This window comes from Pseudorca crassidens, chromosome 16 (assembly GCF_039906515.1).
Source record: "Pseudorca crassidens isolate mPseCra1 chromosome 16, mPseCra1.hap1, whole genome shotgun sequence".
NCBI classification, from domain to species: Eukaryota; Metazoa; Chordata; class Mammalia; order Artiodactyla; family Delphinidae; genus Pseudorca; species Pseudorca crassidens.
This window is the reverse complement of record NC_090311.1, coordinates 83,745,592-83,768,277: the sequence shown is the minus strand read 5'-3', so window position 1 is coordinate 83,768,277 and position 22,686 is coordinate 83,745,592. Positions and strand designations below refer to the sequence as shown.

Sequence of the window (22,686 nt, the reverse complement as noted above, 5' to 3'; positions counted from 1 at the left end):
TTTTTACTCTATAACTTCTCTCTGAGTTACTTTACCCATGCCCTATCGCTTTTGTAATTTTCAAAACAATAAGAAGGTGTGAGGGAAAATGTGGCATTTAACGCAAAGTATATACACAGAACGTGTCTTTTCCTGGAAGTATCTAACATATCTTGTTAAACATTTATCTAATGAAAAATCCATTTAGGGGTCAATGTGATCACCCACTTTCTTCAACCATTTATGTGCTAATCAGAGTTATTTTCCACAAAACAGAAGTTTCAGCCTGTAACATTAATGAACTTTATTCACATTTTTCCAAGTAACTGCAATATTCAATACAAGCGAAAAGCAATACATAGTTCTTAGAAAACACAGCCCCAAATTCCCACTGCCTGAGCCTTGTGATGGTAAGTGCCCAGCCTTTGTTCTTCAGAATGTTAAAGTGAATGCAGTGCTCAAAATAAATATACAATAACAACACAGGGAGACTGTTCTTAAATACAGTTTTGCTAATTATAAAAGAAATCCAAAAAGAGGCCGCTACTGTCTTCACTCAGGTGTCCTGACTTTCAAAATGGAAATAAGTAACAGACGAGCAGCTTTTCCCCCTCTCACACTAGCAGGCTGGAAGGGAGCAAATCTGGACCCAAAACCTAGACGTCACTCCTTGCACAGAATTTGGTATAAAGCACACACCTTACATTGAAGAGCTCCCTATTCATCCTATTGTACAAAATCCATTTCAAATACAAGGTCACACTTTTAGGATCACTTTTTAAATATTATTTAGCTGATCACAAGACTACAGTAAGAACCTTATAAGTCAGGCATTGACAGTTTGATCCCAAACCAACTACAGAATCAGACTGTGTAAATATTAGCACCATTTTTTATCTAGTCCAGTGAAATGTAAAACTATCCACTAAACTATTTTCTACTGAAGCAGTCAACAAGGAAAGTTGTTTTTACTTCTAACATATGCTTGGCCTCTCTCCCTCTTTGCCAATAATACGTTTGAACACTTTTAATCAAGTACTAACCTTCCGCTGATAAAGTTTACGCCCAGCACAGCCTTAGAACTCAAAAGCCACCTTTCTTTTGTGCAGTTTAGATGGTTGAGTTTATGTGACCCAGTATACACACCTTTCAGGTTACTAGCAATTTACATTTGATGAATCAGTGACAAAGCTATTTCATCAGAAGCACCACAAATGTGTGCTTACTACAAGTTAATTCAGATAAACTATGCCCTATTTTACTTTCAGTAAACTTGAAAAAATGTATATATGTGCTTGGAAATTTTCTGACAGTAGGGGAGTACAAGCATTTTGACACCTCCTAAATAAGAGCGATCTTTTAGGTTTTAAAAGCAAGGAAACGGATGGATTCCTGTTTAGTTCTCACTCACCTCGGTCCAGTAGAGGTATTCAGGTGTTACTCAATATACTATTATTGCTTTTAATCAAAGTAACACAGAGAACATGTTTATGACAAATTGTTTTAATTAAGAACTTAAAACCAAAATTTTAAAAAGAGTCTTATGTAGCAATTATTTTATTCTATATTTTAAATATCACTGGATTCTCAGTTTCAAACTTTGCAACATGATAGGTCATTTTAAACTAACTTGACGTCTTATAAGTTGTCCAAAGAAATGGGAACATGATCACATCAGTTTCTAGAATGAGAAGGAAAAAGTAGGACATCAAATTGTTACAACTTAAAAAATTTGGGGGGCTTTCCTGGTGGCACAGTGGTTGAGAGTCCGCCTGCCGATGCAGGGGACACAGGTTCGTGCCCCGGTCCAGGAGGATCCCACATGCCGCGGAGCGGCTGGGCCTGTAAGCCATGGCCGCTGAGCCTGCGCGTCCGGAGCCTGTGCTCTGCAACGGGAGAGGCCTATTTTGTAGGCTTAAAAGATAATCTTTACCCCTAAAGAGAGAGAAAAGTAAAGAAACCCTAACCAACTAATGACTTGGACATAGGAAGGGAACTCACAAGTACTTCATATTGACTCATTCATTGTTCATGCACATTAAAAGTACTTTAAAAATTTTGTTCATTTGTCCTCTACTTAAAAATGGGGAAAAATTGGCCAGCATTGCCCTCTAGGTTCTTCCAGATCTGCATCTGGAGTTTGCGGTAATAAGTAAGCACATTGAATATGAGTCTGTTTTCTAAAGGAGAGAGTCTGGCTTGCTCAGAGCCTCGAAGGGTCGGGTTTCTAAGACAGTCCATCAGTGTGGACCCGAGCTACTCCCCTCGGCCTCTTCCTAAGATTGTCAGCTGCAACGGGAATGGAACGCCAGAGCCGTTGGTTAAAACCGAACATGCAGGAAGTGATTTTAAAGAGACAGTTTCCACCATCACGACGCCACAGGAATTTCATCTTCAGGTACCTGCAGTGTTTGAGGACTATAATAACAGCAAGATTCACCAGAATCACTAGCGAGGTTGCTTTGGACAACACACAGACCTTCTTCGTACTAAATATACATCGCAGTGACTGGGAGAGCTCACGATGTATTCACCTAAAAACAATGCAAATATTTTAAAAGGTTTTTTTTTTTTAAAAAAGCTCATGATTCTTCAGTATGAGTTTGCAAAACTTAATACAGTTGTGTAAGATGACACTGTGTGAAGATTCTACATGGAATAAACATTTGTGTTCTAAAAACTGACCATCATACTTCAAAGACCCAGAGTACAACTGTCAAGGAGATGCTCAAACTCACATCAAACACCAGACTTCCATTCACATCTGACGTGCTAAGCTGGCCAAGTACTTCCTTCTCTCCTAGGAGGAGTTCACCATTCATCCTTCCTGCAGGTTCCTGTCTCTCCTGGATGGAAAGCAGTGTTTCTCAAAACCACTTTCTACCACGAAAGCAAATGTACTAGAGAGAAGGAGCACTTCGTTTACACACATCTCTGCCCACGCACACGCCAGCATCTGCTCGCGTGAGGTCCCACACAAGACCTACCGGCTAGGAACCTCGGAGGAAGGTATTTCAACCAAAAGTCTGAACGATGTACATCATCAAGGCTTTGCTACTGGGGAGTTCTATAGGGGAGAAAGTAGGGGTGGTCCACATCTCTAATGGGTATCTTAAAATCTGGCCCCATCCCCAACGAGCAGGACAGTTACATTCTAAATGTCACTGCCAAGCTATCAGAAAGGAGGCAAAAGTCCACAGTGCGTGTGTGTCAGAAGGCCAGACTGCAGCAAGTGAACGGTACCCATTATGCGTTCTTAAAAAATCTCACAATAAAAAGGGACAGTCTTTGACTCAAAAGAAACCAGTACTACTTCTAAACACACTGCACTGGTACTTTGCGTACTGGAATGCACTTGAACTATTAAACTATTAATAAGTGCCTAGATGACAGTTTAAAGAGAAAAGATGACCCTCACCCAGCCCAATAATTCTTAAATATCATGGTCCACGTGAAGTGGTGCTGAACTGAAATGCAAAAGAAAGTGAACTGTTAGGAACTACCAAAGCTCTACTTTCACTATACGTGGAATCAGTACTAGCGTTGAAACTCACTTTTAACGTGATATTCTTTCACAAAGAAATCTACACAGAAGGAAAATGAGTCTTCTGCCGCAAGCTGGCGTGATCTTACCAGCTACGGAATCTTAGAAGTCGTTCACAACAGGAGCAACACAGGCTCCACCTAAACTGAGGGAAGATACTGAAGTTAAGAATCTGTAAGCCATTTAAAGGCATTTGGTGTCAGTATCTTAAAAGATTAAGATGCTTTAAAACAAAACCCTTATAAGAGTATCAAAGATTTAGGGAATTCTCATAAATAACCAAATGTCTATGGCTTTCAACTGTCACCCTACTGCTGAGGTAGGTGACCAGGATTCATCAAAAGAGACAATCCTTTGGAAATTCCCTAAGAAAAATCTTGCATAATCAGTTGGTTTCTTAAACCTGTGTCCAGTTTCTTTTGACGGTTTTTGTTTTGTTTTTTCCTTTCTTTCATTTACACTTTTTAAAAGAGGTTGTCTGAGCAACTGTCCCTCCCCTCAAGCTCTGGCGGAGTAGCATCTCATGTACTCCGTCATCCACGGGTTCTCCGACGAGGCAGGCTTGACCCGCCTGTTTTTGTCCACGTCGGCGGAGTGAGCCCGCTGCCTCTGAGCCGCCAGCCGCCTCTTCTCCACCTGCCTTCTGCTCTTGGCTCGCAACGCCGATTCATGAATCTAAGGGAGTCAGAATAAACGGACACTCACTCAGGTGGCTCTGGCGCTAATTTTCCAGAACATTTACAATGAAGCTTCCCCCACGTCACCTGGAGCAGGGCAGAGGCAAGCCAGACTCACCATGTTCAAGAGTTCTGTGTATAAAGGCTTCTCCAGAAGAGCCACTGCCCTGGATTCTGTCTTACCCATCGTCAGCAATAAAGAAACTAGGCAACAGAAAATGACCACTGGACTAAATTTCAGATATAAATGGTAAGCAACTAATCTGCAGGTGCCTCGAGAAACTGGCTCTGGAATATTACTGGAACTCCTTAGCATTAAGCATGGATCAGTATTCCATTGAAGGAATTTAAATGTTTTACAGGGACTTCCCTGGTGGCGCAGTGGTTAAGAATCCACCTGCCAATGCAGGGGACACGGGTTCGAGCCCTGGTCTGGGAAGATCCCACATGCCGCGGAGCAACGAAGCCCATGAACCACAACTACTGAGCCTGCGCTCTAGAGCCTGTGAGCCACAGCTACTGAGCCCATGCACCGCAACTACTGACGCCCGCGTGCCTAGAGCCCGTGCTCCACGACAAGAGAAGCCACTGCAATGAGAAGCCCGCACACTGCAACAAAGAGTAGCCCCCACTCGCCCCAACTGGAGAAGGCCCGCACGCAGCAGCAAAGACCCAATGCAGCCAAATAATAAATTAAAAAATAAGTACTTACAAAATAAATAATGTCTTACAGCAAAATACGAACAAATCTCAAAGGATTTTACCAGCTAAGACGTTTAATGAACCCTGTTCAACTTAATCCCACCGAGTTGCCAGAGGACAGCTCTGTTGTCTCAAATATCACTCTAAACAGCACCACCTGCTAGGGCTCAGAAGTCTGTTCGGTGAACACTGGATCCTGGTATTTAACCAGAATTCAAACAGCCTGAGCTTTCTGCTTCTTTTCATTCCCTCTTTGCTTTGGGCTGGAGTGACGGTGTTAGTGCTAACACAGTCATTGCTTTGTGGCTCCACGCGTGAGGCCCCCTCGTCTGCCGTGTCCTCAGGCCTTCGCACAGGGACACTCCAGGGCTGAGTCCGAGGAGAACCAGACCTCCGGGGGATGGATGAGCAGGGGAAACGCAACCACTCTAATTTAATCCAAAGAGAAAACGAGAGTCTAGAGAGATGTCGAGAATGCAGGAGATGTGATCTAACAGACAGACAGTAACAAAGGGGTCAAGGGGATGGGTACCAGTTATCAAGGCTGATGGAGCAGGGCCCATGCCCCTCGGCTGCCCCTCCTGGTCCCCCAAGAACTTGAGAGCCCCAAGTCCTGGCACTTCTCCGCCTGGCTCGGTGTCGGTAAACCCTTCCAGGTTACCAGCAAAACCCCCTGACCTCCAGGCAGCTAACATCCTGCGTCCTGTGTGCAAATCAGATGCCCAGTTCTAGGCTTTCCTTGGGCCACCTAAGACCTACCATGTCCCAAAGCATCACAGTGACCACAGGGTATGACAGCCAATGACAGAAGCGAGGCCATCCCCCATCCTGCAGGGGGAAAGCAGAGAAGCCCGCTGGCACCCACCTCATGCACGGGGGCAGAAGCACAGACGTTGTGAGTTTTCTGGCTCCCTGTATCCATCTGCTTTTCTCCCCACCCATAAAGGGCGAACGGGTGCTTAGGTTCTTTTATTTTAGTTGATGACCTTTGAGGACTCTTGACCGCTCTCCTGCTTCCTCTGGCAGGTAAGGCACTTGGTGGTGGCTGAGGTTCGGTACTGCTGGGTAATTTGTCAGGCTCTCTGGTCCTGATCTGTCGTTCAGGTTTTTCTTTTATGTCTTTCACTGGCAGTGCTTTTTGGAAAAGGAGATAGAACAAGATGAATGCTTTAAATTCCGGTTTACATATAATTACATATGATTTAAATATTTGGGATGAAAAATTCATAATGCTTAATAAAGTCAGTAACTTTTTGACTTATAGCTCAATTCACAAGTTTCACTTAAAACGGAAGGACAGAAACACGTTAGTATAATAATTTTCAGTCTATCCCATTTTAACATCAACAGTAAATACACCAAGATTGAACCAAGCCTATTCAAAAGGAACAACTATCACTCGCATTCTGAGATTAAGCATCTTAATTAAATACTAAAAGCTAGAAAGCAACTCGGCCTAATGGCTTTCCCCAGGATAAGTCCAATCATCTTATCGTCTTGCTTCAGGGTCAGATCTGGACCTGTGACAATCATTCAACAGCTGCAAAAGGTTCGTCTTCAAATTACTCAACTGGAGCTCCAGGACTGCATTTCTTTGTGAAGCTCCATGATTATGGAAAACGCTCCTTAGTTTCAAAAGCCCTCCATCACAATAGGGAGGGTTTCCATAGCTACACACACACACACACACACACACACACACGCGCGCGCGCGCACACACACACACACACACAGCTGGGCGCCCCCAGTGTGAGCATCTGGGAAGGGGGCTCTTGTTCTTGACGTGAACCAGGGCCCCTGGTCTACACAGGGGCTCTCAGCGGGGCTGGGGAAACTCCAGTGGGGAATAGACTGCCCGCCTGAGGTGAACTCAGATACTAAGAACACAGTCCAAAACGTAACTATTTCCCTTTTACGCTTAGTGACTTTCCATTCATTATTTTTATAAGCACTTTATGAGCTTGTAAAGGTTGTATTCTTTGTGTAAACCCCTAGTGAACCTGCGTTTCATCTCAGACTAAACTTATGTGCGAATAAGAGCTCCTTGTGCATCCAGGCTCCACTTCACAGACCCCCTTGCTCACATCTGTGGGAAACCCCTCGTTTCCGAGGCTCCAGAATTTGGCTCTAGGTGATGATTTTCCAGCTTGTTATTCCCAAACCCCATCACTTTTAGGACACACCCGGGTCCCTCACCCCTTTAGTAGATCCTTCCCTGCAGACATCCACGTCCCCGTGGAAGTAGAGGTCCTCACACAAAATGCACACGTGTGAACCCTGACAGATCACCGTCATTTCTGTCTTCTGCAATGACCCTGATCTACCAAATTGTTTCATTTATTATTAAGCATTTTAGGGAGCAGACAGCCTGCGTCCGACCCTGGGGCTCAGTGCTTCACACCCCCGTGCGCCACATCCATAAACCCAGCCCTGTGCTGCCTGGGGATGAGGTGAGATGCCAGCCCTCCACTGTATCATGAGAACCCAGATCCACCCATCACTCACACACACTCCTCTGAGTGATGTGTCCACACCTTGTCCGCTTCTCTTCCCTGGATGTAGGAAAAGAGGAAAGAGCCCATCAGGACCAAGACAACAGAGAGTAGAAGGGGGACCGAGGCTCGTGTAGTCACAACACTGAGAGAGATGGGAACAACCTAAATCATCTTCATCGATTCATTTCCCTTCCTTCTCTTCCTCTAACCCACGTGGGGAGCCTGCCCAGAGAAGACAATAATGATTTGGTTCAAAGGACAAGGTAAAGCCAGCCACGAAGAGGTTAGGAAAGTGAATTCCAGAAAGAGGGACTGGCCTGTTCAACGGCCTGGACAGAAGAAAGAATATACATAGTTCAAGATGACAGGCACACAGAGAGCCTAGAGATGAACGCACGGGGAGGGGCTGGCGGGTAGCAGCGGGGAGAAAAGACTTTCTGTGCCAAACTCAGAAGTTTTATTTTTTCCTGAAAATGAAGAAGAATCACTGAAGGATTTTAGGCTGAAAAATGATGTGGTCCTATTTTCATTTCGGGAATGAGGTCTCTAGCAACGAACGTGAAGGACAGGTTAGATCAGAGTGGTGGGGACAGAAAGGACAGCTAGGAAAAGATAGCAGAGTCCGGGGAGGGGAGGGTAACCCACAGTGATGGCAGGGGCGGAGTGGTGGGAAAGACCAGAATGGCGCCCACCACACCTGGCCGGTGCTCAGAGTCACCGGGCACCTGTGAACTGCACACCGATCAGACCACAGTGCAGAGAGCCCAGCGGCACAGGGCGAGATGGACAGGGGAGCGGGCGACGGACACCGCGAGGATGCTGGCAGGCAAAGAGGAGTCTGCGTCCTCAGGGGCTGGGAGCGGCTGGCTGGTCATGCCGTCCTCCAGCAGAAGGCCGCCAAAGGATGGGGAAAGGGTGCTTGACGCCTCGGGTGTGAGATGCCCCTGGAGCCACCAAGAAGGCAGCAGCTGGACCCTTAATCCGGGGCCGAGAAGAGAACGTGGAATCGGAGGGGGTCCTGAGCAGGCGGATGGGGGCCGAGGCTCAGACGGAGCGCAGGTCCCCCAGCGGGGACGCGATGTAGGCGGTGGGAATGAGGGGAAAGGGGGCGGAGGGCGGCCCCGGGGCTGAGCTGGCAGACGGAGCAGCCAGGGAGCCAGGGAGAGAACAGCCAGCAAAGTCGAAAAGCTTCCAGGAGAGAAGCCGGAGAAGGACTCTCAGAAAAGGATGGGGCTTCCCTGGTGGCGCAGTGGTTGAGAGTCCGCCTGCCGATGCAGGGGACGCGGGTTCGTGCCCCGGTCCGGGAAGACCCCACATGCCGCGGAGCGGCTGGGCCCGTGCGCCATGGCCTCTAAGCCTGCGCGTCCGGAGCCTGTGCTCCGCAACGGGAGAGGCCACAACAGTGAGAGGCCTGCGTACCGCAAAAAAAAAAAAAAAAACTCTTGAAATACTGCCTGGTACAAGATAAGTGTATACACATGTATGTTTCAAAATCCTATTCAAAGTTTTAAATAAAGACATTTCCAGACAGACAAAACGGTGTCACCACCAGTTACTGTGAAAAATTCTAATACCCCCTTTTCTCAGTAACTGAAAAATACACTCAGTCTTGATTTAGGACCATGCTGTGCAATACAAAAGCCATTAACCACATGTGGCTATTAAATATGCTTAAATTAATTAAAATTAAGTAAAAATAAATACTCAGCTCCTCAGTTACACCAATCAGAGTTCAAGTGCTCGATTCCCACGTGTGGCTCGTGGCTGCCACGCTGGATGCTGCAGACAGAGAACCCGCCCCTCATCACAGAAAGTCTGATTGAACAGATTGGCTTTTTAAACTATTTGAACAACAGAATTAACATATTTGACCCAATGGGTATATACAGAACACTGCACCCAACAACTGCAGAATATACAATTTTGTCAAGCACATGTGGAACATTTACAGAAATCTACTTATCCAAGCAAGGTCATAAAGCAAATCTTAATACATTTACAAAATTGAAATCATATAGAATGTATCCTCTGACTATCATGTAATTAAGCTAGATACAACAACAAAAATAAATTACTTTTTTAAATCTCCAGTTTTGAAATTAAAAAAAGTTTTTTTAATTGAAGTATAGTTGATTTACAATATTGTGTTAGTTTCAGGTGTACAGCAAAGTAATTCATATATGTGTGTGTGTATATATATATATATATATATATATATACATACACACACACACACACATATTTTTTTCCAGACTGTATTCCATTACAGGTTATTACAAGGTATTGAATATAGTTCCCTGTGCTATACAGGAAATCCTTGTCACTTATCTGTTTTATATATAGTAGTTTGTATCTGTTAACTCCATGCTCCTAATTTATCCCTCCCCCTAAAAACATTTCTAAATAATGTATGGGTCAAAAACAAATCATACAATTGCACAAAAATGTGAATGTAGTCAATGCCACTGAGCTATACACTTAAAAATGGTTAAAACGGTAATCTGCGTTGTGTGTATTTTACCTCAATTTTTTTTTTTTTTTTTTTTTGCAGTATGCGGGCCTCTCACTGTTGTGGCCTGTCCCGTTGCGGAGCACATGCTCTGGACGCACAGGCTCAGCGGCCATGGCTCACGGGCCCAGCCGCTCCGCGGCACGTGGGATCTTCCCGGACCGGGGCACGAACCCGCATCCCCTGCATCGGCAGGCAGACTCTCAACCACTGCGCCACCAGGGAAGCCCCTACCACAATTTTTAAAAATTAAAAAAAAAAACCATTAAAAAAATGGTGATAGAGGGCATTTCTTTCTTCATCCTGTTCCTATTAGAAATGTTTCTACAGTTTCCTCATTAAGCATGATACAGCTAAAGCAGTAATCAGAATGCAATGTATAGCCTTAAATCAATATATCAAAAAAAGGGGGGAGCAGGGGAAAAAAGTCAATGATAAGCATCCATCTTAAAATGTTATAAAAATAAGCATGAGGGGCTTCCCTGGTTGGCGCAGCGGTGAAGAATCTGCCTGCCAACGCAGGGCACATGGGTTTGAGTCCTGGCTGGGAAGATCCCACATGCTGTGGAGCAACTGAGCCCATGCGCCACAACTACTGAGCCTGCGCTCTAGAGCCCGCGAGCCACAACTGCTGAGCCCGTGAGCCTAGAGCCCGTGCCCCACCACAAGAGAAACCACCACAATGAGAAGCCCACACACCACAGCGAAGAGTAGCCCCTGCTCGCCACTAGAGAAAGCCCGCGTACAGCAACAAAGACCCAATGCAGCCAAAACAAATAAATTAAAAAATAAAAAACTAAAAAAAAAGTAAGCATTAAAAAATTAGAGTAAGGAAAAAAGATCATGAATTAATAAACATATAATAAAGAAAACCAACATAGCCAAGGGTTAGTTTAGGAAAAAAATTAACAGAATTCACAAACCTCTAAGACTGATAAAGAAAGTGAAAAATAAGTAAAAATAGAGCAAATGGGGTCAGCAGGCTAAATGTGCACTGGCGACACATGCATATAGTCCCTTCCTCCCAAAACCCCACTAAAGTGAAGGAAAAAAGGTATAAACCCGCAGGGCAAAGAGTAAGGAGGCGATGACGTCAGACAAATTTTGGAAGATGGAAAGTGACGAAGAGATAGAAGTGACTCACAGGAAGAGCAGGATGCTACTGACTCCCTGCAGGAGAAGAGCCCAGGACACAGCGGAGCCCCGCAGGAATTGGCACCGAGGCACCAGACTCCCCAGAAGGCTAGTGCGGCAGACTGCCTTCCCAAAGGTCCGGCATCAATCAGTGCCCCAGGGGTTCCTCTGACAGTGTAATATGAATGTGCCTCTGCTGAGAACCAGGGTCCATGCTGCTTCCCCTTGAACCTGGGCAGACTTTTATGAGCAGAGAATGGGGTGAAAGAGGTGCCACGTGGCTCCCGGCAATAAGTCGTAAAGGGCAATACAGCAGGTGCCCAGCTCTCTCTCAGGAACGCTCGCCCTTGGAGGCCAGCCTGCATGTGACGAGGAGGGCCAGGCACCTGAAGATGTCACCTGCAAGCATCCTAGCAGACGGCCGCAGTCCGACGCAGCAGAGACAAGGCACGTCCTGTGCCTGGGGCCAAATTCCAACCCACAGAAACCATGAGCAATAACAGAGTGAGAACTGGATTCTGAAGCACTAGTTTCCAGGGTAATCCTGTTGTGCGGCAATGCATACTTCTTCAACAGTCCTTCCTCTGCTCCTCTGGCCAGGCGACCGCCCTGCCCCCGCCCCAGAATGCAAGTGCCTTACAGCCTGGAGAGGGACGGCTGGAGGGCACCAGGCACAGCGGAAGTAAGGGGGCACCTTCCTGAGAACAGGATGACGTGGTAAAGAACGGGATCCCTCCTCCCTTCCCCCAACTCTGCTGCCGGATGCTGAGAGCCAGGCTTGTGCCCGCCCAGGCAGAAGGCTGGATGAGCACTGAGAAGCTGACACTAGAGAAACGGGCAGGTACTGACCTTGGCAGCCCCCAGAGAAACAGCAGGGTCCTCCTGCAATTACGGTCACAAGCTCCCCCAGGAACACAGCTCCCGAAAAGCCCTTCAAGCCTCACTCTTAAATATGGACAGACAGGCTAAGAGCAAGCATTCAAGTACATCCTTTAATAAGAAAGAGACCAAAATATAGAGGAAAAGACTAGGCTGGGAATATAAGAGAGCGCTCAAAGGATATTTATGGCTTTGGGGCGGGGGAGGGGGGTGTTAAAAGAAATCCAGAGAGAATAGGATACTATTTAAAAAAAATTTTTTAAAGAACACTTGGGACAAAAAAGTAAAAGTAATCTCTTTGAAATTAAAAACTAGAATGGTAGAATTTAACATTTCTATACAAAATGTGGAAGATAAAATTAAAGAGTTCTGGAAAACAACCAAAAATTCCAATATCAAAAAATTTTTAAATAAAAATGTTAGCAGTTTGATCCAGGAAGTACACCATCCAACTAAAAATAATTATAGAAAGAAAAACTGAATAGAGTGGAGAAAATTATTTTAAACAGTACTAGAAAACATCACGGAACTAAAAGAAATGTTTCCAGATTAAAAAGGCCCACCAAGTTGTCAGCCCAATGAATGAAAAATGACAGACACATAGAATTTTAGAGCACCTAGGGTGAAGAGAATGTCCCAAAACTTCCCTCCCCAAAGAAAAAAGAAGGAAAGAAAAGAAAAAGAAAGAAAGAAAAGAGGTCACGTATACAAAATAAGCATCAGAATAACATGGTACTTCTCAACAGTAAGACCTAAACCTAGGGCTCAACATAATAATGCCTTCAAATACTGAAATTTCTAACCTAGGAAGTCTCTATCTTGCCAAAATGGCAGTCCAGCCCTTGGATAAAGGCATTTTCAGACTGCAAGGTGACAAAATGCTTACTCCCCTTCAACATTTCTCCACCAAAAGGAAGGGAGACTTGAGACTTGTGAGATGGGGCCGCATAAAGGAGTTGAGCAAAAGGAATCCTCAGGCAATCAGTGAAGAGAAGCCTCAGTTTGACAGCTATGTCAGGTCTCGACAGCATAAAGTCTAAATTAAAACAGGAGAACCAAGGGTTCCACAAAAATGTCTCCAAGGAAAATAATGAAACGAACAGAACACCTAATGTGCTTGGCATATGACAAGTTTTACAGTACTACCAGACTCTTTCAGGCTGAATGAGTGACGGGAGTACCAAAAACAAACAAACATAAAAGTAAAGCTATGATTAACTCCAGGAAAAACATAAATAATAACCAAGAAAATGTAATCAGCATGTACTACATGGATTACCTGCAAATAACATTTACATAGCCGTGATCATCCAAACACAGAATAGTGCTTTAATGAAACAGTCACATAGTTAATACTGTGGGACAAAGTAGGTGCTGGTATGTATCTAGGGGTGGGGATGGCCAAGCTAAGATCTCGAGCTAAATCATCATAAATATACTGACGGGAAGTCAGTATATAATGTTTAAACTAAAAAAGCCAACATTAGTCTGAATGAAAAGAGTGTTGCCCACAATGCTGAAACGCAAGGTAGAGAGTTGGAAGGAGGCCCCTAGGGAGCGAGGAGCATGGCTGGTGGATGGGTCAGGATTATTTTTTCATTTTAAGCCTATTTTAAAAAAAATATGCATACGTATAACTGGTTAAAAAATAAAATTTAATTTAAAAAGAAATGTGAATATGAAGAAAGGAATTGGAGACATTCTAGACCCTCTTTGAAGCATGCTGCTACGGAGAGAAGGGACTTCGCAGTGAACGAGCACCTCCACCCACACCCCCTACACACAGGGAACTTCCCGACAGTTTCTTATACCCATTTCTTAAATAAGAACGAGAAGTCAAGGATCATTAGACATTTGAGAAAAGCTTCTAACAGGAAATGCAGGATTACAAGCAAAAGAAACAAATGCAGGGAGACGGAGGGGAAACAGACTGTGCTGAAGAAACACGCAAGAAGAAAGTGGACAAAAAACTCCTAGTGATGTTCTCAGCAAGGTAAGAGAGGATACTATGTGCACGAATCAAGAACAAAATACTGTTTTTTTAAAGAGGAATAAAGAGAGGGAGGGAAGGAAGGGAGGGAGGAAAACCTAGAAAACAATTCAACAGCTCTTATATTAAAAAATAAATAGGATCCCACAAATGAAAAATGTAATCGAAGAGTTGGAGGATGAGGTTGAGAATCCTGCCCAGAAAAACAGAAGAAAAAGACAGATGGAATGGGGGCCGGGGTAGAAAATTATAGGATACATTTGTGAAGTCTGACATCCAACTAAGGAGTCCAAAAAGAAAGGAACAGAAAAAAAATAAAATAAATAGAAATGAGAAAACAATTCAAGAAAACTTCCCAGAATTACAAAACATGAGTTTGACTGCAAGGACCCATGAAAGCACATTGGAGGAAAACAGGCCTGGATCGGGGAAACTTTTCAGAACACAGAGGACAAAGAGAAGACCTGAAAAGCTTCCCGAGGCAGGGAACGTGTTATCAACAAAGAACGGCACGGAAGTGTAATGGCAACATCAGAAGTTCCAACACTGGACAGCAACACCTCCAGATTTTTTAGAGACAATTACTTCTAACCTAGACTTTCATGCCCAGCCACAAACTACTGAATAGTGAGGGTAGAATCTTTTGACATGCAAGGTCTCAGAAAGTTAAACCTCTCACACACCCTTTCTCAGGAAGGTACTAGAAGGTAATCTTTGTCAGGAGAGGGTAAACCAAGAAAGAAGACGATGTGAGAGCCACACAACAGAGGGTCCTACCCAAGAGAGAAGCCAGGGAGACCCTGCGGCGGTGGCCAAGGGCCATCCCAAGATGCAACCAGGCCAGATGAAAGTAGGTCAGAGGCCCCGGGAGGGACGTCTTAAGATGGGGAGGGTGACAGTGAACCTGATGTGTCCGTGGTGTTGCAAAAGAAAGAAAAGGGAATCACGGCAAAAACAATATAGGGCAGCTGTGAGCCACCTTTCCACAGGCACTAACTGTGAATCTAACAAACTCTATGATGACGGTGCTGAGAGGGTGGGGATAGGCCATGTGTATGGGTTAGGAGATCACTAAAAAGAATTAAAGCCAATAGATGGTGCTAAAAACTGAAAAAGATCAAGAAGTATCAATAAAAGCCATGTTACCTGGAGAAACAGAAATACACAGCAAGGCAAACCAGAGGAGTGGGAAGTGGCCGCCTAGGGAATAGGCAGGTGGGGAGGGGAGCTGCTGGAGCGGTGCTCAGCCACATAGAGCTACACGATTCTGTGCGCACACACGGCTTCAGTAAAGACAAGGGCTAAGCGCTTACGTTTTATAGAAACTCAAAAGCGTGCTCATCATTCCAGAAACTGTCCACTGAAAAACAAGGACTTTCAATCCTGCCATTCACAGGGATAGACAGGGTCTGTGACAGGCATGAGCAAACCAAAAGATCCTGGGATTGGGAGTCCTGAAAGCAGAAACATCCTTTCTTCTCCTGGATGCCTAAACCAGAAATATTAGCAGAGAAAAAGTAACTACCTTAGCCACTGGGAGGATTTAGTGTCTCTAAGGAAATCAAAATAATCACGAACTCTTGCGAACACAGACGCCATCCATACTACAGTGCTGTCTAAAAACCGCACTTATATACGCATGGGAATAGCTGACAGCTCTTCTGCAAACAATGAAGGGGGAGAGGCGGGGAGAGAAAAGCCCATTCAGTCTGATAAAGTACATCTCATAACTGAGCTGGTAGGTCAGTGCCCCCTTACCCTCTCCACCTTCTGTTATGCGAACTTCTAGCAAAGGTTAGGAATGGGTGGGAATTCACAAGTAACCTGAGGATGGAGGGGCAGCTCTGCCACCGGCCACCGATGACGAACTGAGAGTGGCTGAAAACAGTATAACAGGACTCAATTTCCTCTCCTGCTCAGCATCTCACAGAGAAGCTAGGATGAGAGTCTGACTGAGTACCACGTGCAATTTGGCAAACAAAAATAAAATCACTGATCATGTATCCTGAGTTTCATCTATAAAACTCAGATAAAAGCTGTGGTCCCATCTCTTAGAATTGTTTTGAACGTTGAATGAGAAAATACATATTCTAAGATCAGTGACTGGATGCATGACAAGCCCTCAGTACCTTTTAGTTATTTTGCTCACCAGAGCCTCTTTAAAACTGAGCGACGCCGGGTGGTGCCTGGCCCACGTTAGAGTATCAGGAAGAAACCGGGGGTTCCTCCAGGATGTATCTGGGGCATCCATTCAACTTGGCCCCTAGCACCAGTGACCAGCCAGCCCGCCTCACACGCCGAGAGTTCCCCCAGCTCTGCGCTCCTCCGGGCAGGAGAGAAGGCGCGGGGCCCCGGCAGCAACTGCAGATGCACCGCCCCCAAGAGCCATTTTCCAGCTGCCTCTCCTCGCGCTCGCAGCAGCAGCAGCCGGAGGAGGGGTGGCGAGAAGCGGAGGGAGCCAGGCACTTACAAGGATTATCTCCCACCAGCCGGGAGTTACGCAACAGTCTGCGTAAACAAATGCAAAATATTCCTTAGGGACAGCGCGGCGAGGTCAGGGAGTTAACACAGAAAACAACGGCCCCATTCAAAAGACAGAGCGCTTAGCTCAGTGGTTCCTAACCTCTGGCGGTCACCTTCGAGAATCTGATGAAAGCTGGGCGCCTCTCATAAAAAAACGGGCGCTCAGAAATAAAGAGATGGGAGTTCAGTGGTGCAGAGGCCACCAAGGCCAGCGGATGAAGATCCGGGGACTTCGCCAGGGACACGTCAAAGGCGTTCACATTGGGCTCAACCCAGAGCCACCTCATTACGGAATAAAGGGTGGGAGGGCGGAGGCGGGGCAGCCACCTTCATTATTTTGTCAAGGGAGGCGCATTCTCCGCCTACCCAAAATACCTAGATTAAATAAAATCAAGGAAGCGCCTGCTCTGAGCGCTGCGACAAACAGCTGGGCGGTTCAGAGGAAACCCAAGAGCAAATCCAGTCCCGCGAGCGGGGCCCTCCCCGGCCAGGTACCTGGCAGCGCCGAGTCCTCCGCGGCCTCCGCGTCCCTGGCCTCCGCGTCCCCCGCGGCCTCCGCGCCCCGCTCCTCCTCCGGGGCCGCGCGCGCCCGCTGCTCCGGCTCCTCGCGCGCCGCTGGCTCCACGGGCGGCGGCGGCGAGGCCGGGGCGCACTGGGGCGCGGGGGCCCCGGCGCCCGAGGACGCCGACGACGCCGAGTCGTCCGAGGCGCAGGCCGGGCCCCAGTCGTCCCACAGCCAGGGCGCGTGCGCCTGCTCCAGCAGCCGGCGGCCCAAGCGGTAGTGGAGCAGCGCGCGGTAGCACGGCCCGTACTCGTCCCAGCGCGGCTCCTGGTAGCGCTTCATGTATTCGCTCTTCACGCCGCTCCCCGGGGACATGGTGCCTCCCGCCGGCCCCGAGTGCCCGCCGTTCCGCGCCGCGCTGTCGCCTACGGAACCCGCGGCACGACACAGAGGCGCGCCCCGCCCCTCCACTCGCCCGACCCGCCGCGACGTTTAAACCCGGAGCCCCGCCCGCACGGGGCGGGACGTGGGGCCGGGAGCGCGGGCGAGGGCGGGGCGTGGGGGCGGGCACGGCGGGGGCGGGACGGGCGGTGGGCGGGGCGAGGGGCGGAGGGAGCGCGCGGGCTGTCCGGGGAGGGGGAGGGGGAGGGGGAGGGAGAGGGGGAGGGGAGGGGACCTGGGCGCGCGGCCCCGGCGGGGGTGGGGGCCGAGGGGCAGCGGCTGCGGGGCGTGGGGGTGTGGGGGGGTCAGCCGGGAGGGCGGCTCCGGAGCTCAGAAGCCAGAAGCCGCGGGAGCCCGCGGATGGGCGGTGGAGGAGGGAGGCGAAGGAGGCGTGGGCGCGGGGAGCTGGGCGGCCTCGCAGTCCCAGGAGAGCCCTCCGAGCGCGGCGTGCGGGCGGGAGGGTCGGACCCGCTTACCTCCTCCGTGCGCCCTCGGCCCCGCGGCGCCGGCCGGTCCTCTGCGCGTGTGGCGCAGCAGCCCGGAGCCGCCCGCTCTCCCCGCGCTTTCCTGCTGAGCAAGATGTCGCCGCCGGCGCGGCGGCCCGCGCTCCTGCAGCAGCCGGGAGGGCAAAGCGCCGCCTCAGTCCCAGGAGCAGATGCCTCCCGCGCGCGTTCCCGGGCCCCGGGCCCCGGGCCCCGGCCCCCGCCCCGCTCGGTGTGGGCGGCGGCTTCGGCGCTGCGCGCGGGGACGCGGGCGACTCGGCTGGCCCGGTCCCTTGCCGCCGCAGGACGCATCCGGGAACGAGGCCGCCCCCGCCAGCCCGCGACGTTCTGTGTTCTCTTCCCGACACCTGCGCCGGTCGCGCTCCCCAGAAACAACCCCAAGTCCGCACGTTGGCTCTTGCTTCCTTATCTCTGTTCACAACACCTGTTACTCTGGCTTTAACCCCTTTTCAACGCTTTGGTACAACTCCTTTCTCGTCTACACCCCGAACGTGTTTGAAGCTATTGACTCAAACTGCCAAGCCACCCTCTCAGAGACTCGTTTGCACAGAAAACCTTGGCTGACTCAGTTGCGTTGTGCTATGTATACAACGTTGCTCTGGTTGTTAACAGTTTCCAATGTGGCCCCATGCAGATTCTTCCCCTTTATTAAAAGGAGCCTGGATACATTAGTAACAAAAAAGATCTGAAAGAAAAGAAGTTTGGGGAAATCAAAACATTAGCAATTGAAAAAAAGGCCCGGGCCACGATGAGTTACCCGGTTCCGGCTTCCCTCCTGGATTTCCACCGACTCACGGCTGTTTTCCCTTCTGTCTCCTGTCTCTGCATCCTGCCCCGCCCCCCATCGTAGCCAAGTTCCAGAGGTAGACGCTGGGCCCAAGCCTGTTCTGAGAACTTGAAGTTAGTTGTCCAGAAGTCATTAACATTAATTGTTAATGGCAGTTTTCTGGAGAGACACTTGTTTCCTCCTACTGTTGACACCCCCATGGTGGCCCTGCCTTCTCCCCTCCCCAACTTTACCTTCTGTAGCTTGAAATACCCCAGGAACCTTCTAATGTAACCCCCTTTTATTTAAACTGGTTTCCCATGGTTGCAAACAAAAGAACCTTAATAAATATATTAATAACGTGGGGGAAATGACGATGTGCCGTCAGAACACAATCTGTTTCGGTTAGCTTTGGTTGCATAATTAACCACCTGTTGTGGTTTAAAACAACTACCGTGTATTATTTCTCACGATTCTATGAGTTAGCTGGGTAGTTCATCTGCTGCTTTAGACTCACTTAAACAGTTGTGTTCAGCTGAAGGGAGAGTTGGGCTGGAAGGTTCAAGATGGCCTCACTCACACACCTGGCACGGAGGCTGGCTGTGGGCTGGGCTGTCTTGATCTCCTCCTTGCGGTCTCATCCTCCAAGAGGTTAGCCTGGCTTCTTCACCTGGCCCTTTCTTCCAAGAGGTTAATAGCAGAAGTTGGAAGGCCTCTGAAGGTCATATACATCTCTTCTGCTGCATTCTAATGCTCAGATAAGTCACAAGGCTAGCCCAGATCCAGGGAGAGAGAAATTCCACCCCTCCACGGGAGTAGCAGCAGCAAACTTACATTGCAAAGAGGCATGCACACTGAATGGAGGAATGTGCAGCTATATCTTAAAATCACAACCACACACGCACAAAGTATATAAGGTATGATACCATTTTTTGTATAACTGAAAAATAGGGTTAGGAATGATTTTTGTTTTGTTTTGTTTTACTTTTCCCTATTTTGCACAGTTAAGTGTACTACATTCATTCTAATTTTGTAAAGTGTTATTATTAGTCAGGGCTCATCCACTTGGAAGTGACAAAAACCCGATTCAACTAGCTTAAACAGAAAGAATATTTATTGGCTCCAGCAGACCTAGACCCGGGGATCCATCGATGTCACTGGGACTCTACTTCTTTTTCTTGGTTTTTTGACCTCTGCTTTCCTGGGGGGTGAGGGTGGGAGGAGGGCTGGCCTCTTCTCCCACTGCAATGGACTTCCTGCACACAGCTGGAGAAAATGCCACTTGTACCCCAAGCTTATGTTGTCTTCACTGAGGACCACCAGCAAAAGAGAACTTCTTGGTGTTCCAATTATAGAGACAGATTCTTCAGTCACATGCTTAGCTGTTGGCGGGGGTAGGAGGTGATGTGATTGGCCAGGCACGGGTCATGTGCCCATCCCTGTAAATGGGAATAGGGCGGGAGGCTGAACTTGACAGGAGAACCACAGGGAACAAGGAAGAAGTGGCTTCCCAGAGGAAGGAGCGGTAGGCAGACAAAACAACATATGCCCATCTATATATTCGTCTGTGTGTTTGGAAGAATAACAGGATGAGAAAGATCTCGACTGACAGCATTTGTGAAGGGAAGTCTTCTGGGATCTATTTGACCATAAGTAAAGTATGGCTGTTAAGAAACTGAACACAATCATAAGCAGTAACTACAAAGTTGTATTTCTATATCAGGGGAGGTAAACCTTTCCTCCAGAGAATCCTCTGTTCATACGGCACTGAAGGACTGCCCGTGTGGATGACGGTATCGATTTGTTCTGCAGGTAGAATCAGGACCAACGAGCAGAGATTACAAGACACAACTGTGGCCAATGTTGTGGACTTGCAACTGGTTTCTGAAGCAAGAGGGAAACTTTAGGACTGGCCTAAGGAGCTCACAGAAGAAACAGAGAGAGTAGAAAATGGGCAGGCACCAAAGGGACCTCAGAGGCCGGGCAGCAGTGTCCCCGCATGGAGAGGAGAGGACTTTGGTAGAAGGAGCCTTCAGTGAGAGGCAACCCTGGGCGGGCCCCTCCATGAGGGAGAGTCGAAGCCAATAGAAAGGAAGGTCAATGGCGGACTCCTGAAAGATCATAGAAAGATAATAGAGATTTGCTACCTAGACATACAGATTCCATATAAGAAGCCTGCTACTGACTAAGTCTGGCTGCACTGGGATGGCAGCCTCACAAAGTGGCGAACGCCGCAGGCTGTCCTCCTTCTGGGCTGCTGGGCTGAACTTCCTGCACTCCCTACTTCCAGAGCCCTGCCACCTGCCGCCCCTGGCACTGTCACTCCCTCCCCTCAGGGTGCCATCCCATCCTGTGTCAATCCATATCCTTCTGAGCCAAGGGAGGCGATCTTCCAAGAGCTTCCCTGACTTCACACTTCCTTCCTCCCAAGTTGTTCTTTCCATGTCATATGCTCGCCTCCTGCCTCTCCTGACCCCTCCCAGCCGGTGTTCCCTCCATCAGCCTCGGTCTTCCCATTCGTCTCTGGACTTCGCCTCTCTCTGTCTCTGTCTCTGTCTCTGTCTCCCTCCCTCCCTCCCCCTCCCTCGCCTTTTCCCTCTCCTTCTCTCTCCAAACACAGACAAGACTCAGGAGTCCCCTATCCCCTCTACCCTTTTTATAAACCTATCTCCCGGCGTGGAAGCTACAGATGCTATATTTCCACCAGCCTCCCTTGCAGCTAGAGTAGTCCTGAGACCTAAACTCTGCTAATCAGATACTCCTGCCCCCAGGCTTAGAATCAGGGTCTGCTGGTGCAGAGAAGCAAGGACCAGGAGGGTCTCTCTTTGGCTGAAATGCCAGTTTCAGAACTGAGTTCCTGGAGCAGCAGTGACCCCAGTGCTTGCAGAAATGCCAGTGTCCAGAGCCAATGGTGTCAGCAATGCAAGCCCCATTGGTCTCCATTGATGCTCTTCCTCTCAGAGCCCCAGACCTCTTCCAGACATTCTGGAAGCCACCCAAGTGACTTTTAAATATGTGTCTTTACTGCTGAAATGAGCAGAGTTGATTTCTCTGAGAGCAATCGAGCACTTCGTTCGATACACTGGTCTGTCCTGACTCCTTCCTTCTACGCGGGCCTCTCACTGCTGCGGCCTCTCCCGTTGCGGAGCATAGGCTCTGGACGCGCAGGCTCGGTGGCCATGGCTCATGGGCCCAGCCGCTCCGCGGCATGTGGGATCCTCCCGGACCGGGGCACAAACCCGTGTCCCCTGCATCGGCAGGCGGACTCTCAACCACTGCGCCACCAGGGAAGCCCTGGAGTCCTTCACTTCCTGAGAAGAGGCAAAGAGAGGCTCTGTGCTGGCGCCCACTGACCACAGACCCTGACCTGGACCACCAGCTGAGCTCTTCCCTGAGAAGCTACTCAGCCCTGGGACGGGCTCTCAGGTGAAGACCCCGTCTCTGTCCGATCGGGCCACTATAACACAGTACCACAAGTTGGGCAGCTTATCATCGACAGACATTTATTTCTGACAGCGCTGACATCAAGGTGCCTGCCAGCGTGGTCGAGTTCTGGGGAGAATCCGCTTTCTCTCTCTCACAGACTGGGCCCTCACATGGTAGGCAAAGGGGCCAGGGAGCTCTCTGGGGCTTTTTCTCTTAGAGCAGGAATCCCATTCATGAGGGCTCCCCAAAGGCCCCACCTCTTAATACCATCACCTTGGGGAGTAGGCTTCACATATGAATTTTAGGGAGACATGGACATTCAGACCATAGCAACACTTGTCCTCTGCCCTTCCTCACCTGCTGCCGCTTCTTATCTTCTAGGGCCTCTCCTGCACGGCCACCCAGCTCTCCCCCACCCTCCCCCTCCCTCCCCCCTCCACTTCCAGCAGTGCCTCTGTCTCCCTCCAGAAAACTCCCCTTGCCTGCTGTTCCCGCTCTCGGTCTCGTCTAACAGAGAAGCCAAGATATCCCCAATTCCCTGACTACTCCATAATAGGCCATCAAATCCAGAAAGCAGTGTGATTACCATGGCAATTCGTCAGAACGGAATTCTACG

The 22,686-nt window shown here is 48.5% G+C and overlaps 2 protein-coding genes across 6 annotated transcripts in view; one reads left to right on the top strand and one right to left on the bottom strand.

Annotated features, from left to right (window-relative positions):
• The window catches only part of RAB4A (RAB4A, member RAS oncogene family), a 96,004-nt gene that overhangs the window by 66,132 nt on the left and 7,186 nt on the right, over positions 1 to 22,686 (top strand). The gene's annotated exons all lie outside the window — the stretch shown is intronic.
• Positions 269 to 18,107, bottom strand: CCSAP (centriole, cilia and spindle associated protein). 4 transcript variants are annotated; one of them, XR_010936067.1, is made up of 4 exons: positions 16,928 to 17,503; positions 5,768 to 6,036; positions 4,319 to 4,404; positions 4,059 to 4,198 (listed from the first exon to the last, which is right to left on the bottom strand). XR_010936067.1 is itself a non-coding variant. In XM_067711160.1 (4 exons), the coding sequence occupies exons 2-4, from the start codon at positions 17,307 to 17,309 to the stop codon at positions 5,145 to 5,147; spliced, it is 837 nt and encodes a 278-aa protein (XP_067567261.1). In that variant the 5' UTR covers positions 17,310 to 17,359; positions 17,852 to 18,107; the 3' UTR covers positions 4,413 to 5,144. The 4 variants fall into 4 exon arrangements, 3 of the variants coding, with proteins under 3 accessions (XP_067567262.1, XP_067567261.1, XP_067567260.1); XM_067711160.1 differs by lacking the exons at positions 4,059 to 4,198; positions 4,319 to 4,404 and adding exons at positions 4,413 to 5,330; positions 17,852 to 18,107 and having other exon boundaries at positions 16,928 to 17,359; XM_067711161.1 differs by lacking the exon at positions 4,319 to 4,404 and having other exon boundaries at positions 269 to 4,198; positions 16,928 to 17,489.

Excerpts from the sequence above, each read along its gene's own strand:
- CCSAP (XM_067711160.1), bottom strand. The coding sequence starts at position 17,309 with ATGTCCCCGGGGAGCGGCGTGAAGAGCGAATACATGAAGCGCTACCAG. Across the intron at positions 6,037-16,927 it reads GGAGGACTCGGCGCTGCCAG|CACTGCCAGTGAAAGACATA; the intron begins GTACCTGGCCGG and ends TTTTCCAAAAAG. Across the intron at positions 5,331-5,767 it reads CTTCTGCCCCCGTGCATGAG|AGTGGTTGCGTTTCCCCTGC; the intron begins GTGGGTGCCAGC and ends GGATTAAATTAG.